The sequence below is a fragment of the Canis lupus genome, chromosome 12, assembly GCF_003254725.2.
Source record: "Canis lupus dingo isolate Sandy chromosome 12, ASM325472v2, whole genome shotgun sequence".
Lineage (NCBI taxonomy): Eukaryota > Metazoa > Chordata > Mammalia > Carnivora > Canidae > Canis > Canis lupus.
Genome location: NC_064254.1, coordinates 7,346,109 through 7,367,358, shown reverse-complemented (window position 1 = coordinate 7,367,358; position 21,250 = coordinate 7,346,109). Strand labels below are relative to the sequence as shown.

The window sequence follows — 21,250 nt, the reverse complement described above, 5'->3', positions numbered from 1 at the left end:
TCTGCGTTGGGCTTGGATCATGATCCCAGGGTCCTAGGATCAAGCCCCATGTCAGACTCCCTACTCGGAAGAAAGTCTACTTCTCCATTTTTCTCTACCTCTTCCCACTGCTTGTGCTTGCGTGCGCGCTCTCTCTCTCTCTCTCTCTCACACACACACACACACACACACACACACTCCCTTTCTCTCTCAAATAATAAATAAAATCCTTAAAAAAAATGCTTGTACCCGTTTTTCATTTCCCAAAGCACTAAGTGTAAACCATTAAAAGAAGCATCGAAAATACTAGCAAAAGGCTCTTTTTTAAAAATTACTTTTATTGTATTTTAGACAAAAAATTTTTTCATCACACAAAGTCTACTGGAAAATACAGCATGATTCTGTTTCCTCAGTCTAGATTAACTTTGGCCTTCAGAAGGTAGTATACATTGTATGTTTTGCTGAGGCTTTTTTTTTCCCCCTGATAACTGCTTTACTTAGAGGTATGAATAGAATTGTTCCAGGTCACCTGGAAGACTGATTGTCAGTCTTTGAAGCCAGGTAGCCAGATTTTCTCAGGGACCCCAGGTTCAGCCTTTAGGAGACATTACCTCCACCTCACCCAGGGGACTGCTCTCAGCTTCCCTACAGCCCTGGGCTGGTCCCTCAGGCTAAAACAGGGAGAGTGCCCAGGATCATGATTTCCCATCAGGCATCCTGTGTGGTTTGATTACAGAGTCTCTGTTCTGAGAGCCTAATATTCAGAAGTTGAGACTTCCCTTTACCCGTCTGTTTCTTCTAAATTCCAGTCTTGCTCCCTTGAGATTCTCAGAGATTCTTCTCTTCTCACACAATTCAGTCTAAAATGGTTTGTGGGAACTAAAACATGTGAGAATTTGGCATTCTCTCCAATCTTTTTCTCTCTGCCTCCAAAAGGTGTGGCAGAAAGATTCTGCCAAAGCGGAATTATAGGAACATACTTGTCACAGATCCAATCAAGACTTTTTCTGTACAATGTACAGGGCTCCTCACTACTGACACAGCTTTTAGTAAAAACTCAAATTTTATAGTTTTTGATGCATTTTAAAGAAATATTTAAGATCTTAAGACTCAAGAGTGGGTAGCCCGGGTGGCTCAGCGGTTTAGCGCCGCCTTCAGTCCAGGGCCTGATCCTGGAGACCCAGGATCGAGTCCCACGTCGGGCTCCCTGCATGGAGCCTGCTTCTCCCTCTGCCTGTGTCTCTGCCTCTCTCTCTCTCTCTCTCTCTCTCTCTCTGTGACTATCATAAATTAAAAAAAAAAAAAAAAAAAGACTCAAAGAGTTATCCATGATCCCAGAATCATTCTGACTGAAAATTGTTAGAGTTTGAACCAAATACATCCTTCAGCTTATAATAAAAAGAAAAGCTACTTCTTTATTAAAGAAAACATAAAAAAAGAACAAAAACTTTAGTTAAAAAAAAAAACAAGAACAAAAACTTCCTTACAAAAAGTACTGAGTAAACCACTACTTCTTTTGTGGGGCTTTGAAAAAGCCTTTTGCATATCCTTCATTCTGTGCCCAGCATGAATGTGGAACATTCCCCCAGTCTGTGTTAACATCTCTGATCTTGAGTCATAAAATCCTTGTGGCTTAATGAGACCTTTCAACCCATAGTGTGGAACAAAAATAATTCTGTTGATTTCAACATCTTTTAGGACATAAGGAAAAATAAACATGTAAAACTTATATTACTCATAGAAAAAAACACCTTTTATATTAAACTTTGTAATTTTTTTGAAAGTTTTCAAAAATTACAAAACCATTTTCAATGACTCAGTATGTTCGGTATCCTCCCCTCTCCCCCAGTATCAGCTTGAATAACTTGCCCTGATATAGGGGGCAGATGTAGTCTTTTCTCTGATAGATTATGTCCAGAGAAAAGAAAAAAATCACCCCAATGAGATATTGCCTATTAGTTCAAACATATAGTTGGATGTTTGGGATGTCTTTTTTCTTACACCTGAATATGCCTTTGTCCTAAATTTCAAGGCCTCACAGAGTGTTATCTCTTTTTGATACACTGCAGTGGTTACTGCTGTTAAACATCTGATGCTCAATTCTTTAAGGTCTTTTTGAATTGAAGATTTTCACAGCTAAAACCTCCAGCATTCAGAGCTAAAACCTCCCCACATAAGAGAGTAAACCTCTTAAACAGTTAGTTCTGGACCACGCTTTCCTTCAAAGGCCCCAGTGTGAGTAGAGAATCCACTGATCCTAGTGAACTTGTACCTTTGAGATCCACTGGCCCCACCCACCTCACCTTGGCCCTGGGATAACCACCTCTGATTTCTCACCTTCATCTTCTGGAAGGCTGCTGTTACCTCTAGAGTGTTTGAGACTGTGACCTTATAAAGTTTGCATATGTTTGGGGAAGGGGCCAGGCAGCGGGGCATTTGAAGTTTGGAAGTGTTACCTCCTCCTTTCACTGGCTAAATGGAGCCCAGCATGACTGTCAAAGTCCATACAGTCTCAGGAGATGGCATGATTTGGGCAACCTTGATAGTCTCAGAAGTGGAGCTAGAACAGGAATGATGAGAGCACAGAGATTCATACTACCTAAAACAGATGGGAGTGAAAGCAAAGAGAAAAGAAAAAGAGGCACAGAGGAATGGGAAGAAGGCTGCAGCATTCAAAAGGCATGGTCTGCTTTCTTCCTAAGGGCTTCCCCAATAGGTCCAGAGAGGTACTCCCATCTGAACCCTTTGGGTTTGTGTTAGGAAGCATCCCTCTCACGGATATGGGAACTGGGGGGAAATTTGGGGAAGGAGTTTAAAAGTTGCATGTCATACTCAGTGGTTTCTCTTCAGCAATGTAATGTAATGTGATTGAAAAGTGATTTTTTTTTTAACCTGATAGATAAAACTAGGAATTAACATAACTTAGTGCCAGTGTTGTAGAATACATCTTGGTAGCTTTTTGATAGTTTCCAAGAATGGTGGGCTTGTGCTCTAATTAGATATCGTTCTTTTATAGCTGTTAAGATAGAATAGCTGTAGGTATTTTTTCCTTTGAATTACTTGACCAATGGTTGGATTGCAGTTTGGTTGGAAGTTTGTGTGGTCAGCAGTAAGTGCCTATATAGGCTTGGGGATAGGTCCTAGGGTGAGTCCCCCTTTAAAAAAAAAAAGTATACCTTAGGGGCACCTCAATGGCTCAGTCTGTTAAGCATCTGACTCTTGATTTTGGCTCAGGTCATGATCTCAGAATCCTGAGATCAGGTTCAATGCTGGGAGCCTACTTAAGGTTCTCTCTCCCTCTCCTCCTCTCCGCCCTCCCGCTTGCTCCATGTACTCTCTCTTAAAAAAAAAAAAAGTGTGTGTGTGTGTGTGTGTGTGTGTGTGTGTGTGTGTGTAGGGGAATATCTAGGTGTGATCTTAAGCTAATAGCCTTTAATAGCCTTAGTAGTGAAAGAAATTCTTTGTGAACATCTTGTCAATGGAGAAGAATTTATTCCAAGACTATTAAGCATATGTTTGCTGCATAGACCAGTGTGCTATTAGAAAACAGTTGGTAATAAAAACAGCTAGGGAAACATTGAATGAAGCCTAACACAAGAACGGTTTATAAAGATGACAGTCCTCTGCAAGTGCTAAGTGTTATTTCATTTTTAAAAAACCACTTCATGTGGGTCCCCCTGCCAACCTCTCAGAGGTGATCTCTGGAGACAGTTGAATAACATGTCAGTCTTATCTTTAAATAGAGCTTGTATAGGTGGCCCTCAGGTCATGTCCAAGTGAAGTAATACTGCCTTTTAAAAAATTTATTACTCCAGAATTAAATTTACTGGCAAGCTGTTGGCCACCCCTGGTGCAGCGTATGAACAGAAAGCAGTAAAATTGTTTTCAGATCACTTTTTCTGCAGCTCCTCACAGTCTGAGTCATCCCAATATTAATATACTTGCAGAATGTATACACTTTGTTAACATGCAACTTTTGCATTCAGAAGCAGCAAATTAAATTTGTCTGAGCAGAATTGCTATGTGCATGGAGAGGGAAAAGTAATTTCTGCCCGGGCAGTTCCCCTTTTGCCTTTTGCTCATAACATAGGCTATGGTAATAGGTATGTAGCTGAAGGATGGTGAAGGAAAACCAGAGAGAGACAGACAGGAGATGCTGGATTTTGGCAGTATGGTTTTGTAAACAAAGTGACGCAAATTGGGGCAGAAATTCCATGGGGACAAGGGAGGAAACTGGAAGACTAGAAACACAGTACAAAGCCAAGTCCCATCCAGATGGCGTTTTTAATAAATTTATCAGATGCATATGAAAGACTGTAATGAACATTCAAATGGGGAGTGGCTTGGCCCTGTGAAGAAGAAAAACAGTAACACCACCTTCTGTGCTTTGCAGTCAGAGTCACTCCCTAAACTTTCCCACAAAAAAAAAAAAAAAACACCCGCAAAACTTATTCAAACCATCATGTTTTTATTAGACTGTTCAACCAGGCAAGCTGCAGTTTGTGTTTCTAGGAAGAGGAGTTAATAGCAGAATTCTTTTCTGCTGAAATTGGGAAAAAAGTGGTCTCTATGTGTTACTAAGCCCAGCAGTGACTTTTAGAACCAACCTCTTCTGGAGGGGCTCCTGTGGTATAACTAAAGCAGAGAGCTCTCCCCACAGGCCTAAAAGAGCTTTTCTGTTCTTTAAAAGCCGCACTGTTATATACATTCCTCCTCTCCCCAAAATGGTTTCTCCATCAGCAAATGTTTTAGTCTACCGTGAGTGACCAAGCTTTGAATATTATGGGATAAACTTTTAGGAAAGGAGAAGTCGAGAGGGCTGAGGGTGCGTGTAATGCTTATATAGCAGCTCTTCTGCACTGGACATATTTGTTTTCTTTTTAATGTTTAGGTCAAGACCCAGAGATTGATCATACTTTACTTTTCTAAGAAAACTTTTACTGAGAAAGCATTTTTTGTTTCTGCTTTATTCAGTAACTTTTAGCTTTTCTAGCTTTTGGTGAGGAACTGTGTTAAGGTTAAGTACCACAACCTACATAAGCATCCTTTTTTTCTGATTCTAAATCATTCATTCAGCAGATATTTATCTAACACCTACTATATGCTAAACACTGTTTCTTGACGGTTGAGACTAGAGCAGTGAAACAAAGGAAAGCTCCTGCCCTTATGAAACTCACATTCCAAATCTTTTTTCTTTTTAAGATTTTATTTATTTATTCATAGAGACACGGGGGTGGGAGGGAGAGAGGCAGAGACACAGGCAGAGGGAGAAGCAGGCTCCATACAGAGAGCCCTACGTGGGACTCGATCCAGGGTCTCCAGGATCACACCCTGGGCTGCAGGCAGCGCTAAACCACTGCGCCACCGGGGCTGCCCCTCACATTCCAAATCTGATTATCACATTAAATCAGATTGACATACTGGTCTGGATAGTAATAATTGGCACAGTGCTGGAATGATGGTGTTATCTTGGTTGTTTATAAAAGGTCCTTGTCCATTGTGTTTATGCCTAAATCCCTGTTTTCTTCTTTCCATTAGTTGATACGGTTTAGTCATTATACTGATAATTTGACTCATTATCAAAAAGTAGGAATGAGAATTAAGAACAGTGGTAATCTTTTGATCTTGTAGATCTTATTAGGAGGTACAGTTGCTTATCAAGAGTTCCAGCAAAAGCTATTTCTTAAAAGGAAATTTGGGACTTGGGATAGATTTCACTGATACAGTTCATCTCTCTATGTGTATGTTGAGATATGTCTGTGTGTGTCTGTTTTGGACACATTTTGTAGATCCAAACTTTGACTAATAAACATTAGTGAATAATTATGCCAAGATCAAAGTGGTATTGTATCCTCCAGCTCAGAGATACAAGATTCTTTGGTAAGAAGGCACAATTCTACAATGTAGCAGATATAGTTAGACTACCTCAAGATTCCAGAAAACCGGAGGGCAGTTTTGCTTAGAGAAAGTTTTAGAGACTGAAAGAGTCTTCTTGAATAAACCCACTTATAAATGTGTCTATAGCAAAAGAATTCTTAGCATTTATCCCAGCCTTGTTTTCCAAAGAGCTTGAAACTGTATCAGTGATGATTTTGTGATAATCTCCGATGCTGCTACGCTAATTGACCACTAGTTAAAAATCACATTATCTAGGGATAAAGTTGTGAAGCAGTAAGGTTGCATAGATGGAGATTGACAGACTCAGGAAAAGTCCACAAAGACAAGTGGCAAGAACCTAGTAGATGCTACAGAGGTTATCAGTGTTCAAATAATCATAAAGGGTTTTATCCTTTCAGAGGCTTGCCATCTTTCAGATCTTCATAAAAACAGTGTTAAAAACTGTGAAACTTGAAAAAAAACCACAAAATTCCATATGTACAAAAGAACATAAAAAATATATATGTGAAGTTTGGGAAGTAGGAGCCCTGGCATGCTGACCACTATGCTGAGTAGACTACTACCAAACCTCTAAAGCCCTGTATGTGCTTCTCTCCCAGTTGCTTCCCTACTCTCTTCCTGAATTTCAGCATCCACTGTTCCCCTGGATGTCCTTTCTGAGTTGACCACACAAGCATGTATCACTAAATGACAGAAGTGGAATCATGCTTCATGTATTTTCCTGACGTGCTCTCTCCTTAACCAGTTTTCTTTGTGAGACTGACCCTGGTTGATACACATAGCTCTAGTTAATTATTTTTCAATACTGTGTAGTTTTTGTTTATAGTGAAATTTCAATAACTCAGTGGACAGGCTGAACAGCAGATTAGACACACCTAAAGAGAATGTGTGAACACAAATAGTAATTTAAATTAAGAAATTTCCCAGGATGCTTCAAAAAGAGGTATAGAGAGAAAAATGAAAGGAAGGTTAAGAAACAGGGAGGACAGAATGAAAAGTTCCAACAGAGGTCCAGTAAGAGTTCAAGAAGAAAAAAAGGAAAAGAATAGAGTGGCACCTTGGTGGCTCAGTTGGTTAAGTGTCTGCCTTCGGCTCAGGTCATGAACTGGGGATCCTGGGATGGAGCCCCACATCAGTCTGCATGCTCAGCGGGGAGTCTGCTTCTCCCTCTCCCTTTGTGTGCCACTCCCCCTGCTTGTGCACTCCCTCTGCCAAATAAATAAATGAAATCTTAAAAAGAAAGAAAAAACAGAGAAGGTGAGAGAATCAATATTCAGGGAAATAATGGCCAAATCTTCCAGACTTGATAAAAGCCATAAATACTCATATTGAGTCCTAAGAAAGGTAAATTTAATCTATCTCTAGGTATAAGTTAGGTAAAATTGCAAAAAAATCAAAACCAAGAAGAAAACTTTAAAATTAATTGTAGGCAAATAACAATTACAAGTTAGAAGGATTGCAGACTTTAGCAGACATAACAGTAGAAACCAGAAGACTATGGAATAATATCATCAAAGTGCTGAGAGAAAACAGCTTTTAACCAGGAGTTCTGTATCAATTAACCTATTTTTCAAGAGTGGTGGCAAAATGCACTTTCAAACAGAGACTTTGCTGAGTACTAATGGACGTGTCTCAAAAAGAAGGAAGTTGAATCAAGAAAGGAGGATATAGGGATCCCTGGGTGGCGCAGCGGTTTGGCGCCTGCCTTTGGCCCAGGGCGCGATCCTGGAGATCCGGGATCGAATCCCACATCGGGCTCCCAGTGCATGGAGCCTGCTTCTCCCTCTGCCTGTGTCTCTGCCTCTCTCTCTCTCACTGTGTGCCTATCATGAATAAAAAAAAAAAAAAAACAGAAAGAAAGGAGGATATAAAAAAAATAGTAATGATGAATAAATTGGTTAAGTGTGGATAAATAAGTTTTAACTGTATGAAAAGAAGAAAGGTTAATGAGTTTCATTTCAAGTACTTAGAAAACAAAACGATAATTTAAAAGGAATTGAAGGAAGAAATAATGAAAAGAAGAACAAGGGTGCCTGGGTCGCTCAGCTCAGTTGAATTTCAGGACTCTTGATTTCGGCTCAGGTCATAAACTCAGGGTCCTGGAATCCAGCCCAATGTCTGGCTCTGTGCTGAGTGTGGAGCCTGCTTGAGATTCTCTCTCCCTCCCCCTCTCCCTACTACAGTCACACAGGCACCTGCTCATGTGTTCTCTGCCTCCTCCGCACAATAATTAATTAATTAATTAATTAATTAATTAATTAATTAATTAAAAATACAGAGTAGAATTTACTGCAGTAGGAAATGAATCAACAAAACCAGAAGTTGGTCCTTTGAAAACACTAATAAATGAGACCAGCTATAAAGGCCTGCTCAAAAAAGAAGGAAAAGGTACAAATCCAAATATGTGGCATGAAAAAGAGGACCTACTATGAAAATTTTTATGCAACTGTATTTGAAAGTATAGATAAAATGAAAATTTTTCCTGAAGGGGCCAAGAATATCAAACACAATTTGTAAGAAAAAAGGAAAAGAAGAAGGGAAAGGCAAGGAAACAAAGGTGTTCAATTGATCAGATTTTAAGATTACTATAAAATTATAGTAATTAAAGCAGCATAGTAAAGGCAAAAGGCGAGGCAAATCAGTGAAGCATGGCACAAATCTTAAAAAGAGACATGAATATCTATGAAAACTGTGTGTGTGACTGAAATAACATAAGTTAGTGGGGGCAAGAGTTCATTAAATGGTGGTGGGGAAATTGCCTTCACCATAAGATTAGAAGATGAAAAAAAAAAAGGAAAAAGAAAAAAGATTAGAAGATGAAAGTAGATTTTCTGTGTCACACGTGATAGATCAGAAATAAATCCTAAATAGATCAAAGAACCCCACGTGGAAAACAAAATTTGAGAACTTTTAGAATAAAATATGGGAAAATATCTTTATTAATTGAGGATAGGAAAGAATTTATAAACAAGAAAGGAAAAAGGCACTAATCTTGAAAAGATGAATATTTCATCTCAAAACATAAACCAACCAAAGATTGGTATCCTACAAATCAATTAAGAAACAGTGGAAAGGGGGATCCCCAGTGGCTCAGCAGTTTGGCGCCTGCCTTTGGCCTAGGGTGTGATCCTGGAGACCCGGGATCGAGTCCCACATCAGGCTCCCTGCATGGAGCCTGCTTCTCCCTCTGCCTGTGTCTCTGCCTCTCTTTCTCTCTCTGTGTCTCTCATGAATAAATAAATAAAATCTTTAAAAAAATTTAAAAAGTCAACAGCAAAATTTCTAAAAAAAAGAAGAAAGAAAAAAACAGTGGAAAAATAGACAAAAGATAAAGATAGTTTACAGAAGAGCGGTGGAGAATGATCCCAGGGGAGGGGGTATGGGGGGGGGGGGAGACCAAAACCATACAACTTCACCAAACAAAAATGAAAAGCTAAAACAAATATCAAGTCACAGTCATCTGTCTGATGTTACCAAGAGTTGGTAAGGATGTGGACCAGTGAGTTGAGAGTGTAAACTTTTACAGCCACTTTGGTGAGTACTTTGGCAATATCCAGGAAAACTGAAGGAAACTCGTAGCCATGAGTGTAATTCATGCATATACACCTGTATAATATCTTATGTATTCCTTTAAGAAACTCTTACCCGTGTACATAAGACACCTTTGTAATCACAAAGTAAACAGTGGTAGCAATCAAAAGGTCCCTTAGCAGGAAACTTAGATAAATAAATTTTTTGGCATGTTTACAGGTTGAAATATTTTTTTTCTTTTCTTTTTTTTTTTTTTTTAAGATTTTACTTATTTATTCGTGAGAGACACAAAGAGAGAGAGAGAGAGAGAGAGAGAGAGAGGGGCAGAGACACAGGCAGAGGGAGAAGCAGGCTCCATGCAGGGAGCCCCACATGGGACTCGATCCCTTGTCTCCAGGATCACACCCTGGCTGTAGGCGGCGCTAAACCGCTGCGCCACCAGGGCTACCCAATATTTTCTATTCTTTACGTGAATGGACTAGATTTATTTTTTGATGAAACTTCCTTCATCCTGGTTTAATGTTTGTGGTAAATGTTAATAATGCTCACCAAGCATTCCCTTTTCTTCTCCTGGGCACACAACAGGTTTGCACTTTCCCACTGCCTTTGAAGTTAGGTAAGGCCCTGTGACTTGCTTTGGTCACCCAAACATGAGAGAGGTGATGTGTGTTACTTTGAGAGATGAGTCTTAAGAACCAGGACCTAGCTCACTTTCTTCTCATTGCTGCTGTAATTGAGAAAATTCACATCAATTCAAAGCCTCTGTCACTTGGGTCTTTGGGTAATACAATGAGCAGAACTGCTTTTCTTTTTTTAGATTTTATTTATTTGAGAGAGAGAGCATGAGCTGGGGGATGGGAGCAGGGGGAGCCTGAGAAACAGACTCCCTGCTGAGCAGGGAGCCCCACACGGTGCTTAATCCCATGGGTTCCTGACTTGAGCCAAGGCAGACACTTAACTTACTGAGCTGCCCAGGTGCCCACAGAACCACTTTTTCTGATCATCATTGAATACATTGGGTACACAAAAAGTAAATATACTCTAATAAATAAATATTTTAAAATAAAAACAATAAACATGCACCGTAGAAAGGGAGAATGGGGACTGTTACTGCAGCCTAAGCTACTATCTACAGTATTATTTTATGTCTCAGCTCACTTTACTGTGCACCTTGTGCTGCTTCCTTAAATTCTGCCTTCCAAATCACCCAATACTTCCCCTTTTGCATGAGATAGAAGTACCATGACTTAGCCTCCAACTATAGCCCTTTCTTGTCTTTCCAAATCACAAGGAACTTCTTTCTGAGCCCCTTCCTTCTCTGTGAGGAAACTATCCTTAGAGGTTATTTCACCAATATGTTTGCCTGTTGCTTTGGAGTTAAGCTTGATAGCTGAGGGATTCCTCACCAGAAATCCATCCTCTCTCCCTTCCTCCTTCCCCTTCTCCCTCACCCCTTTCTTAAAGATATATTTATTTATTTGAGAGACAGAGAACATAGAGGGAGAGGGAGAAGCAGACTCCCCACTGAGCAGGGAGCCCAATGTGGGGCTCAATTCCAAGACTTTAGGATCATGACCTGAGCTGAGGGCAGGTGCCCAAGCGACTGAGCCACCCAGGTGCCCCCCCCTTCTCCCTTTTTTATTGGTGGATGGCTTCCTCATCTGCAGAGAACAAAGCAATTAGTGAAGCTGTGTAAGATGAGGCCTCAAGGCATGCCCAGTTTTGGAAAATAAATGCATCGTGCAGGAGATACATGTAAGATTATTTACTCCACATCATTATAAAGGTGGAAATGTTTTGGCATGGTTGTAGTACTGTTGACCCTCCCTCTTTCTTCAGAGAGTATATAATATACTGAAAAGTACAGTATATATCTAATGAGAAATTGTCTTTTTTTCCACCCTATTTTAAAATTATGTAAAGTAAGTTACAAATCTTGAATGTAAATAGCTGGGCCTAATTGTAGATAATGGGTTGAATAATAAATTGAAACCCCAACACTAGTAAATGCACAGAAGAGGTCCCAAGAGAATTTTATTATTCTCTTCTCTGTATTTAGAGAATCTACATCATTATTAGATAGCTATCATTTTGTGGAAACCCTTGGCTTTTATAAAAGAGTAGGTTGATATGGATTTGAAGTAGAGAGAGAGACTCAAATCAAAACAGAGCTGGCGTTTCAAAATACAGCAATTCATGAACAAAGAAAAGAGCATTGTGTGTTAAAATGCCTGGAATAGTAAACAAACAAACAAAAAAGGGAAAGAAATCATAGCTGAGGGCAACTGAGTATTCTGAAAAGGAATTGATACCATTTCCTAGATCATCTTCCTGCTTTATGAATTCTAAAACACTGAATTTATATATATCATGTTTCTCTAAACAAATTTATTGTATTTACTGAATACAATAAATATATATGGTTTAGAGAATACCAATAAAACAAGTGCCTATGTACACACCACCTAACTTAAGAACAGAACAAAACCAGTACTTTTGAAGCCCCCCAACCCAAGATTTCTTCTTCGCAATCAAATCAACTACTATTTGGACCCAATGATGGGAGTCCTTGCAAGATTTCATCACCCTCTTTCTAGACATAGTATCCTGAATTTCATATAATAATTCCCTGGATTTCCTTTTTAGCTTTATATTTATGTATGTATTCCTAAACAATGCATATTTTTAGTTTTGCCTTCTTAAAAAGTTTGTAAATGAACTCATACTGTGTTTTGCTTTGCCTTGCTTTTTTCACTCAACATTGTGTGTTTTTCTTGTTTTAAGGGTTTTGGGTTTTTATTTTTATTTTTTTAAGATTTTATTTATTTATTTGAGAGAGAGGGAGAGAGCATGAGCAGGGAGGAAAGGCAGAGGGAGGGGGAGAAGCAGGCTCCCTGCCGAGCAGGGAACCCCATGCCTGGCTCAGTCCTAGGAACCTGACATGTGACCTGAGCTGAAGGCAGCTGCTTAACCAACTGAGACACCCAGGTGCCCTGGTTTTTGGTTCTTTAGAAGTCAAGATTTTTTTATTTGGTAAACTATTCTGGTTTTTCAATTGTTCTATTTGTAGATAGCTGTAGTTCATTAAGGTAAATTAATGCGTAGTTTCCCGTTGTAGTAATATTTTGAAATGTATTTATCAATTCTGTATTTTATGTGGGGTATCATGTTTCTTTATAGTAAAATACTTCAGGGTTAATTACTACATGTGGTTTGATTTGTTCCAATCTTAGATTCAACTTTTTTTCTTGAAGCCATATGACATGGGAAATGTGTTCCTGTCTTGAGATAATCAGGATATTCAAGTTTCCCCTTTATTGTTGATTTCGGATAGTAATTCATTTTGTTCATAGCACACTATCAGTATATATTTGGCTTCTCTTATCTTGATGCTGAATCTTGTGTTGGACTCACAGTTCCCATGGAGAATGTTGCAACGATTGCCGATTGTGCCAGTGTGATTGAAGGGGTCAGTCGAAGCCGGAATGCCTTGCTGAATGGCGACACCAAGAATTACGATTGGGATTCTGGCTATACATGTCATCAGCTAGGAAGTGGTGCGATTGTGGTTCAACTGGCACAGCCATACATGATCGGGTCAATACGGTAAGAATATTCCTTTTCATTCATTACTTTTAAATGGAAGATGCACGAACAAATTCTGTTTTGGAATAATGACGATCCCAGTAACTTCAGTGAAGATACATTTCTGTTCTTTGATCTAAATATTGAAGCAGGGTAGGGCAGGGGACAAAGAGATACAGGGTGCTTGTTTGAATCTTCTGGTGGGAGGATACACCAAAATTAGGCTTGCAGAAGGACTAGATTAGAGGCCCCCCCTGAGTACAACTCACCTCTCAGTTTGAAAAAAAAAAAAAAAAAAAAAAAAAAAAAAAATAAATAAATCTCAGTTTGTGTTGGGTAGAGGGTAATGTCAAGAAAGGTTATATAGAATCAAAACTAATTTTCAACTTCAGTAAATTTATATATTAACTGAACATGTGAATATGAGACCTGGTACTAAAAACATCTTTTTTTTTTTTAAGATTTATTTATTTATTTATGAGAGACAGAGAGAGAGAGAGAGAGAGGCAGAGACACAGGCACAGGCAGAAGCAGGCTCGTTGCAGGGATCCTGATGTGGGACTCGATCTCGGGACCCCAGGATCATGCCCTGAGCCAAAGGCAGACACTCAACCACTGAGCCACCTAGGCATCCCCCCAAAAAATCTTCTTAATGAAAATCTGGACTTTGGGTGGTTGTTTTCATTTTGTTCTGTTTCTTTTTTTTTTTTAATTTTTATTTATTTATGATAGTCACACAGAGAGAGAGAGAGAGAGGCAGAGACACAGGCAGAGGGAGAAGCAGGCTCCATGCACCAGGAGCCCGATGTGGGATTTGATCCGGGTCTCCAGGATTGCACCCTGGGCCAAAGGCAGGCGCCAAACCGCTGCCCCACCCAGGGATCCCTCTGTTTTGTTTCAAGAAAAGAACTTTAACCCAACATTACTTGATTTATAGGATCATATAATTTTGAAATGTGAGACTGGTGACATCCCCTGGAGGATATACTTTTAGTTCAAGAGAGCCATGTGGGTATTGAATAGGCTGCCCTTTTTTTCTTTTCTTCTGAAGGTTCCAGGGTCTCTGAAAATCTAATGTACATATATTTATATGTTTACATTTATGTTTAACAGTAGATAAGGTATTTTACATTATATCTTAGCCTGCCAGGGACAGAGATACCGGTTGGATGAGGCTGTCTTCCCCCCATCATGCTCCACCACATTAGCTGTGTTATTTCCTATTCTCATCTTAAAGTCATTGTGTAGAAAGAGAAAAAAAGACAAAAAATAAGGTAGTAGGATTTTAACAGGCAAAGGTTTATTGATGTTTAGGCAACTAACCACAGAGGTTATGTAACGTGCTAGTCCCAGGGCACACTGATGAATGATGCTGGATTTCTGGGAGAATTCAGACTGTGGATTTCTTCATTTAAATTGTCAAGTCCGGGGATCCCTGGGTGGCGCAGCGGTTTAGCGCCTGCCTTTGGCCCAGGGCACAATCCTGGAGACCCGGGATCGAGTCCCACGTCGGGCTCCCTGCATGGAGCCTGCTTCTCCCTCTGCCTGTGTCTCTGCCTCTCTCTCTCTCTCTCTGTCTCTCTCTCTGTGACTATCATGAATAAATAAATAAAATCTTAAAAAAATAATAAATAGTCAAGCCCTTTTCATAAAGGGCCACATACGGGTTGAGTAACATAGGCAACAAATCACGCAGATAGAGAAAGCATGCCTTCATAGTGCAGACCACACAAAACGCGCTTTGTGCTTACAAAGGGGGAAGAGAAGCCACCACCAGTCTGGACAAGCTACCAGTGCAAATAAACCTCACCGGTCTGGACAAGCTACCAGTGCAAATAAACCTCCGTCAGATAGCAAACAATACTCCATCCTTCCTTTTTTCTCAGCTGCATCCATTAGCTAAAGCAATCATAGGCCATCTATTTAGTAAGCCATTCTCGAATTTTTGACACAGATGGTGTGAAACTTATCTGAATATTTCCCGTTACAGTCTATCCTTCTTCACTTTAAAATTTGGGGAACAGTTGTCCTTCTCCTGTCACTGGCACTCCTTATAGTCTTCACAGTTTCTTGAAGATTACCAATCGTGTCTCTGAGATTACATCTGCAATTTCTTTCAGCAGGCATGGTGTGTAACTCACCGGAGCCAGGAGACTTGGAATCATTTAAATTGACTAGATTCTTTCTTTCACTTCACCTATTTGGGGCTTCAATTTTCTCTTTATTATGTTTGTTGTGCCATTTCTAATTTGAAGACCAGTCTTTTCATCAATGAAGATGGAACAAACTAGCAGCCTAGTAGCTCTTCCCACTCTCTTCTAATGTCCCATGTATTCTTCTGCTTACCTGGTATTCTAGCCCCACCCCCAACAATGTGACATGTGCATCTCACACCAACATGTCAGAAATGGAATTTCATTATCCCCCTCTCCCTGCTCAAGTCACCTGGAGATATACCCCATCTCATTCGGTGGCACCCCTCATCTATCCCTAGACTGAGCTGAAAACTCAGTCTGAATTTACTCCTCTCGCTCACCTCCCCTCTTCAACCAGTTCTGTCAGGACTGGCTCCTGCATATCTCACAAAGCCTTCCACTCTTCCCCCATCCCCATGCTATTACCACAGTTGTACCTTTTATTTTCTTTCTCTACCTCATCTCCCAGACTTCCAGCTGGCCCTTCCTTCCCCACCTGCATCCATCTCCCCAGCCCAGATATGATGTGGTCACTCCACTATCGGAGAAAGTTCAGATGAAGCCATTTAAGAATTATCTGACTTCTTCTGTTGACACAGGTTTGTCTCCTGTTTCTCCATCCACCCCTACACATGTCTGTCTTAGCTTGTCCAGTTACTTGCAGTTTTGCACATGCCACCCCTCTCTCACTTCTCTGCCCTCAACTCTTGGAACATGCTGTTCTCATTGCTGGTATCTTTCACTACCTTCCCACCATCTCTTTTTTTACATGGCTCTTGTTCCCCCGCTTCAAGACTCCACTCCTCTGGGAATGCTTCCCTAACTTCCCATCATCTCCTGGGCTAACACAGACCTTCTCTTCAGTCATTCCAAACATTCTCTGTGTAGCTCCTACGAAGCATTTGTCATATTTGTATTATAATCATTTACATGCTGCCTCCCCCCAGCCTCACCTGGCACATAAAGCCTGTGGCAACTCAGAATAGGCATCCTTTGACAGATCAAATGTGCAGATGAGGTAGTCTGTCAAGATAGAAGGGGAGATTGCAGCAGGTACGGTAGAAGATCTAGAATTTTAGATTCAGCAGAAACACATGAGGTCACTGCCAAGATGGCAACTTGGAGTGAGACAAACAGGTTCTTTGTGTGGCAAGGCCACCGTGACCTCTAGTTCTACCCAAACAATCAAAGATACTCAATCTGACTCCAGAAAAAGATGTCATCAGGGCTTAAAGCAAGAGAGAACAGTGCCTATTTGGCTTTCTTTAAATATGGAGTGAAAATAGTTTCCCCAAACTATATTTTTCTTTCTGGGACTCAGAGTGGCAGTAACAAGCATCAGCACAACCAAAGGAAGAATTGTATATCTCAGCCGCCAAACTTCCTTAAGCCCAGCTATTCTTTTTGCAATGAGAAAATCCATGCGACTGAAGCCCCGTATAACTAGCTGAGCACTCAAAGAGACACGTCTCTGTGAAACTAACATTATGTTGTCAGGATCTGCATTTGCCTCTTCTGTGACATTATTAAGAAGAAAGAGAGAGGGATTTCTTAACCACCAATGCCTGTGGCTGATGCTGGATATCCTGGCAGGCCATAGTTAGCAGCTGCTGATGTGCCCAGACAGACATTTATTGATAGGAAACTAGATCAGTGGCACCTCTTCATGGAGATGGGTAATTGACCAATGACAGGATGATTAGTCAGTGACATTTGACCCACAGCTTCTATTGCTTGTGATGACTGACTTGCTTTCCTAGTCACTGTATCTACAAAAGCTCAATGATTCTGAATTGACATCCAGAGGGAAAGTGCTACAGAGCTGAATGACTAACATTTTCTTCATCTAAGAAGCAGGAGATCTTGCCATCCTGGAAACTCTTCCTCTGGAGAAGCCCAATCGCAGGGTGACACTGGTTTTAAAAATTTAGGTTTCAGGACACCTGGGTGGCTCAGCAGTTGAGTGCCTGCCTTCAGCTCAGGGCCTGACCCCAAGATCTGGGATCGAGTCCCACATCAGGCTCCCTTCAAGAAGCCCGCTTCTTCTCCCTCTGCCTGTGTCTCTGCCTCGCTCTCTCTGTCTCTCATGGATAAATAAATCTTTTTTTAAAAAAATTAGGTTTCTTTGTATGAAGGCAAAGGATTGTCTTGATCACTGCAGTCTTTTTTCCTAAGGGAGGATGTAATTATTTTGTGGGTAAAAATGTCTTTCATTTGCCTGTTTTCATCCACAGAAATCATTTCTTCCTTTCCTGAGCCTTTCCCAGTAACTGGGTAGGCAAGCAGAGCCTTCTTCCTTGACAGACAATGCTTGCACCTAACCACAGCCGGCGGTGCCTAATCCTACAATGTGTCTGGTCCTAGTATCCTTGTGGTGATCTGGGGAGGCTGATCTTGAAACCTGACCCCTCACCATCCCACCTTCACCCCCATTTTCTTTCATTCACTTAGCAAACATTTATTGAGCCTTCTACCATGTGCTGGGCACTGTTTTAAGCACCATGGATAGAGCATTGAAGAGGGAAAACAAACATCCACGCCACCTTGGAGCGAACGTTCTCCTGGGGGTGAGGAGGGGAGATAAACAGTAAACACTATTTGTAACAGGTCAGATTCTTCTTTGTACTGTATGCAATCAGGAGGGGAGAATAGGGGATAGAGACAGTGTGGTTTTAGATGCATGGTCAGGGAAGGCCTGTGCAGAGCCTGAAGGAAGGGAAGAGCAGGCCATCCAGGGATGAGCATCACAGGCAGAGTACCAAGGCCCCAAGGGGGGAGCATGTCTGACAGGTGACAGGGCAGAGGCCAGTGTGCCTGGAGCAGGGTGAGGGGGCCAGAGAAGTGGCAAGGCAACTTGGAGGCGCCAAGGAGGTGACTTGGAGAGGCAGCAGCCCTGAGATTTGTCGCTGTTTCTATATTCAGTTGCCAACTTCCAGAATCATCCCACCCACCACCACATATCCATCTCAGCGTTTCAGTAGCACCAGGAAAGGAGTTTTCTTGGCTAAGGAAAAGAGGGGCCAGGTGGGGGAGGCCGCCATGCCTTCAGAAGCACCTTCCTTGTTCCTGACCTGCCTTTATCCCACCAGCCCCTGGAAGAGACTGCAGAGGTTTCCAGTCCTTACAGCTTAACAGGAAACTTGCTCCCCAGCTTTTTCTTTTTTTTTTTTCTTTTCTTTTTTTTAACAGCAGAAATCTATTTAATTTTATTTATTTATTCATGAGAGACAGAGACAGAGGCAGAGAGGCAGAGGCAGAGACACAAGCAGAGGGAGAAGCAGGCTCCATGCAGGGAGCCCGACGCGGGACTCGATCCCGGGTCTCCAGGATCATGCCCTGGGCCGAAGGCAGCGCTAAACCGCTGAGCCACCCAGGCTGCCCCCCAGCTTTTTCTTTTCTTTTCTCCCAAGAGCCAGAGCAGGCTGTGTAACTGGAAAATAAAGAAGTTTGGCTTTCTTGTTACTAGGTTTACAGGCACAGCCAAAATTATTCATTGTATATGAGAAAAAGAGAGAGAAACTGTCTGGAATATACCTTCTGTGTGGATAACTGAGTAGTAATTATGTCATTTTTGTGCCACTTTAAAACATTAAAATTTATATAACAGGAAATCTTCAGAGGCCTGACCACATAAAAAGGCCAGGGTAAAGTCATAATAACTAACCGAATCTACCTAATGTCTTAGTTTATAGTCCCTCTGTCGCCTTAGTTTAAAACTTAATATCTTTCTACTTGCTAATCATGATATCTTTATCAGTGTTTTCAGGCTGGTATGAGAATCACATATGCTGTGTATTATGTACACCTGTCACCCAGTCTTTTTCAGCTAATCATCAACAGCACTTTGTGGAAACTCTAATTATAAGATAGTCAATTGAATTAACAATTTTTACATTAGCCTGAAAATGATTGTTTTGTAATTGATATGTGCAATACTCTAAGTAAAACTCCCCTAATGCTTTAACTAACAAACCTAATTGCAAGTAAGTAGGCTGTCCAGAGATGAAACTGTGTACATAGATGCAGCTAAATAAACCCATAGCCTCTCTGGGTGCTGTGAGGATTAAGGAGTTAATGACACAAAAGTAATTAGAGTTATTCAGTTGAAAAATGTTACATGAATATAATATGTTAGGACAAAATGGGTCCAGCCTAAAGTATGTTCTTGGTGGGTATTCATAATCTCTTTAGTCTGTGAGGATGAGCCTCTTTTTATTTTGCAATAGGAAGAAATCAATTCTACCACTTATAAAAGTAACTCTGGCACAGAATGTCCAAAGCATGAATAGGTTTATGTCTTACAGTTATTAAACATAGAGAAAATGAAGCAATAACAAGTTGATCTTTAAAAAAGAAAAAATTAGGTATGCCATTGTGGTCCTTATTCATCCCAGGGTGTTTTCCTTTCTCTGGTAGTGTCAAGTCCATGCCTGGTTCATCTGCCCTCTCGCTGTTGTGTGGCCACAACCAACTCTAGATTATCTCTTCCATTTGTAAATCATGGAGACCCCTTTTTGACTGTTCTTTTTCCTTCTTCCACTGCTTACCGCCTACGGAGCCATTGCTCATCCACTTCCCTCCCAAAGGATAAGTACAGAAAAGAAAAAGGAGAGGAATCACCAACCATTCAATTCTGTTTCCTATTTAATAGCTCCAAATGAAGGCTTGGTCGATAAGGATGGGGAGAGGAACTGAAGTTAATGATGCAAATGATGTCTTGTAATTGTTTGAGTATTTTCTACATCTATGCTGCCCTCAGTCTCTCATAAGACCACAGATAATCTCCAGGTGAAGGTAGTGATTTTTTAGTACTGAGAGGACATGGGTCCTTGCAGCAGTTTCCAGGTGCCTAGTACAGTACTCTGTGCTGTGAGTCCTCAATAAACACTCATTGACTGAACTGACAACATAGTATGTTAGTGCAACTAAAGGGAGTTCTGTCAACTAAATTGGACATCATATTTGCTCAGTGTGTCTGATTTAAGTGTATGTGAGGAAACTGCTAAAGATGTGGCATCTCCAGCAAATGACTGAGATTAAGCTGTGGAGTTAGGTGCTCACATTAGCACAGGGAAGGACATCTGCCTCATGCACTTCATGCGCCTTCTATTTCCTTCTGTTTGAATGCTGCACAGGCAAGCAGTACATCCATTTACATCAGAAGAGCCTTCTTTGCAACCTAGAGAGCTGGAAATTTCCTTTTTATGGTTTAAAGAATACAACAAACATCTAAATATATGACTCCTCTGGCTTGGATTAAGATTGCCCATAATTCTAGTCAAAATTGGAAAGATATTTTACACAATTTGCTTCATATCAGTCATGCTGAGCATCGTCTGTCACAGCCCTGAACCAAAGAATTCTTCCTTGTCTCACTGATCCATGATTTATTTACCAAGTGTTTCTCTCTCAGCCTATCTGCCTCACACTAAAGTCCTCTCTTATCACCCTCAGAACTCAGAACTCTGGTTCCCAGAAAAACAGTTGAATAAAAAATTTTATCTGTGGTTCCCAGTAGACACTGGAGTCTGGGCTGGGTGACTACTTAGGGGACCAGAAATCCTGGAGCCTGGAAACAGCAGAGTTTGGGGGCATGGTAAATATGTCTCAGCCAGTTTCATTCTAGAGGTATTTCAAGACCAGAAAGTATTGCTATGGCAACTAAGTTGCATGTTAAAATTATAGGAGGGGGGATCCCTGGGTGGCGTAGCGGTTTAGCGCCTGCCTTTGGCCCAGAGCACGATCCTGGAGACCCGGGATCGAATCCCACGTCGGGCTCCCGGTGCATGGAGCCTGCTTCTCCCTCTGCCTGTGTCTCTGCCTCTCTCTCTCTCTCTGTGACTATCATAAATAAATAAAAATTAAAAAAATAATAATAATAAAATAAAATTACAGGAGGGGCACTAGAATTCAGATGTTCTTTGGAAAAGCTGGAAAGGTTAAATGCCCAAAAAGTGTGTGTGTGTGTGTTTCATTTACTTCACATGTCAGCCATTTATCTCTCTTGAGTGATTAGAGAACTTGACAACTAGTCATCATAAAATATAGCTGGATACATAAAA

The 21,250-nt window shown here is 40.8% G+C and overlaps 1 protein-coding gene across 6 annotated transcripts in view; it reads left to right on the top strand.

Moving 5' to 3' along the window:
• The window catches only part of BTBD9 (BTB domain containing 9), a 409,006-nt gene that overhangs the window by 289,074 nt on the left and 98,682 nt on the right, over positions 1-21,250 (top strand). For all 6 annotated transcript variants that reach the window (XM_049092559.1, XM_025418641.3, XM_025418644.3 and 3 more), the window contains one exon: positions 12,825-13,014. In XM_049092559.1, coding sequence (XP_048948516.1) covers positions 12,825-13,014 — 190 coding nt within the window. The remainder of the gene's footprint in view (positions 1-12,824; positions 13,015-21,250) is intronic.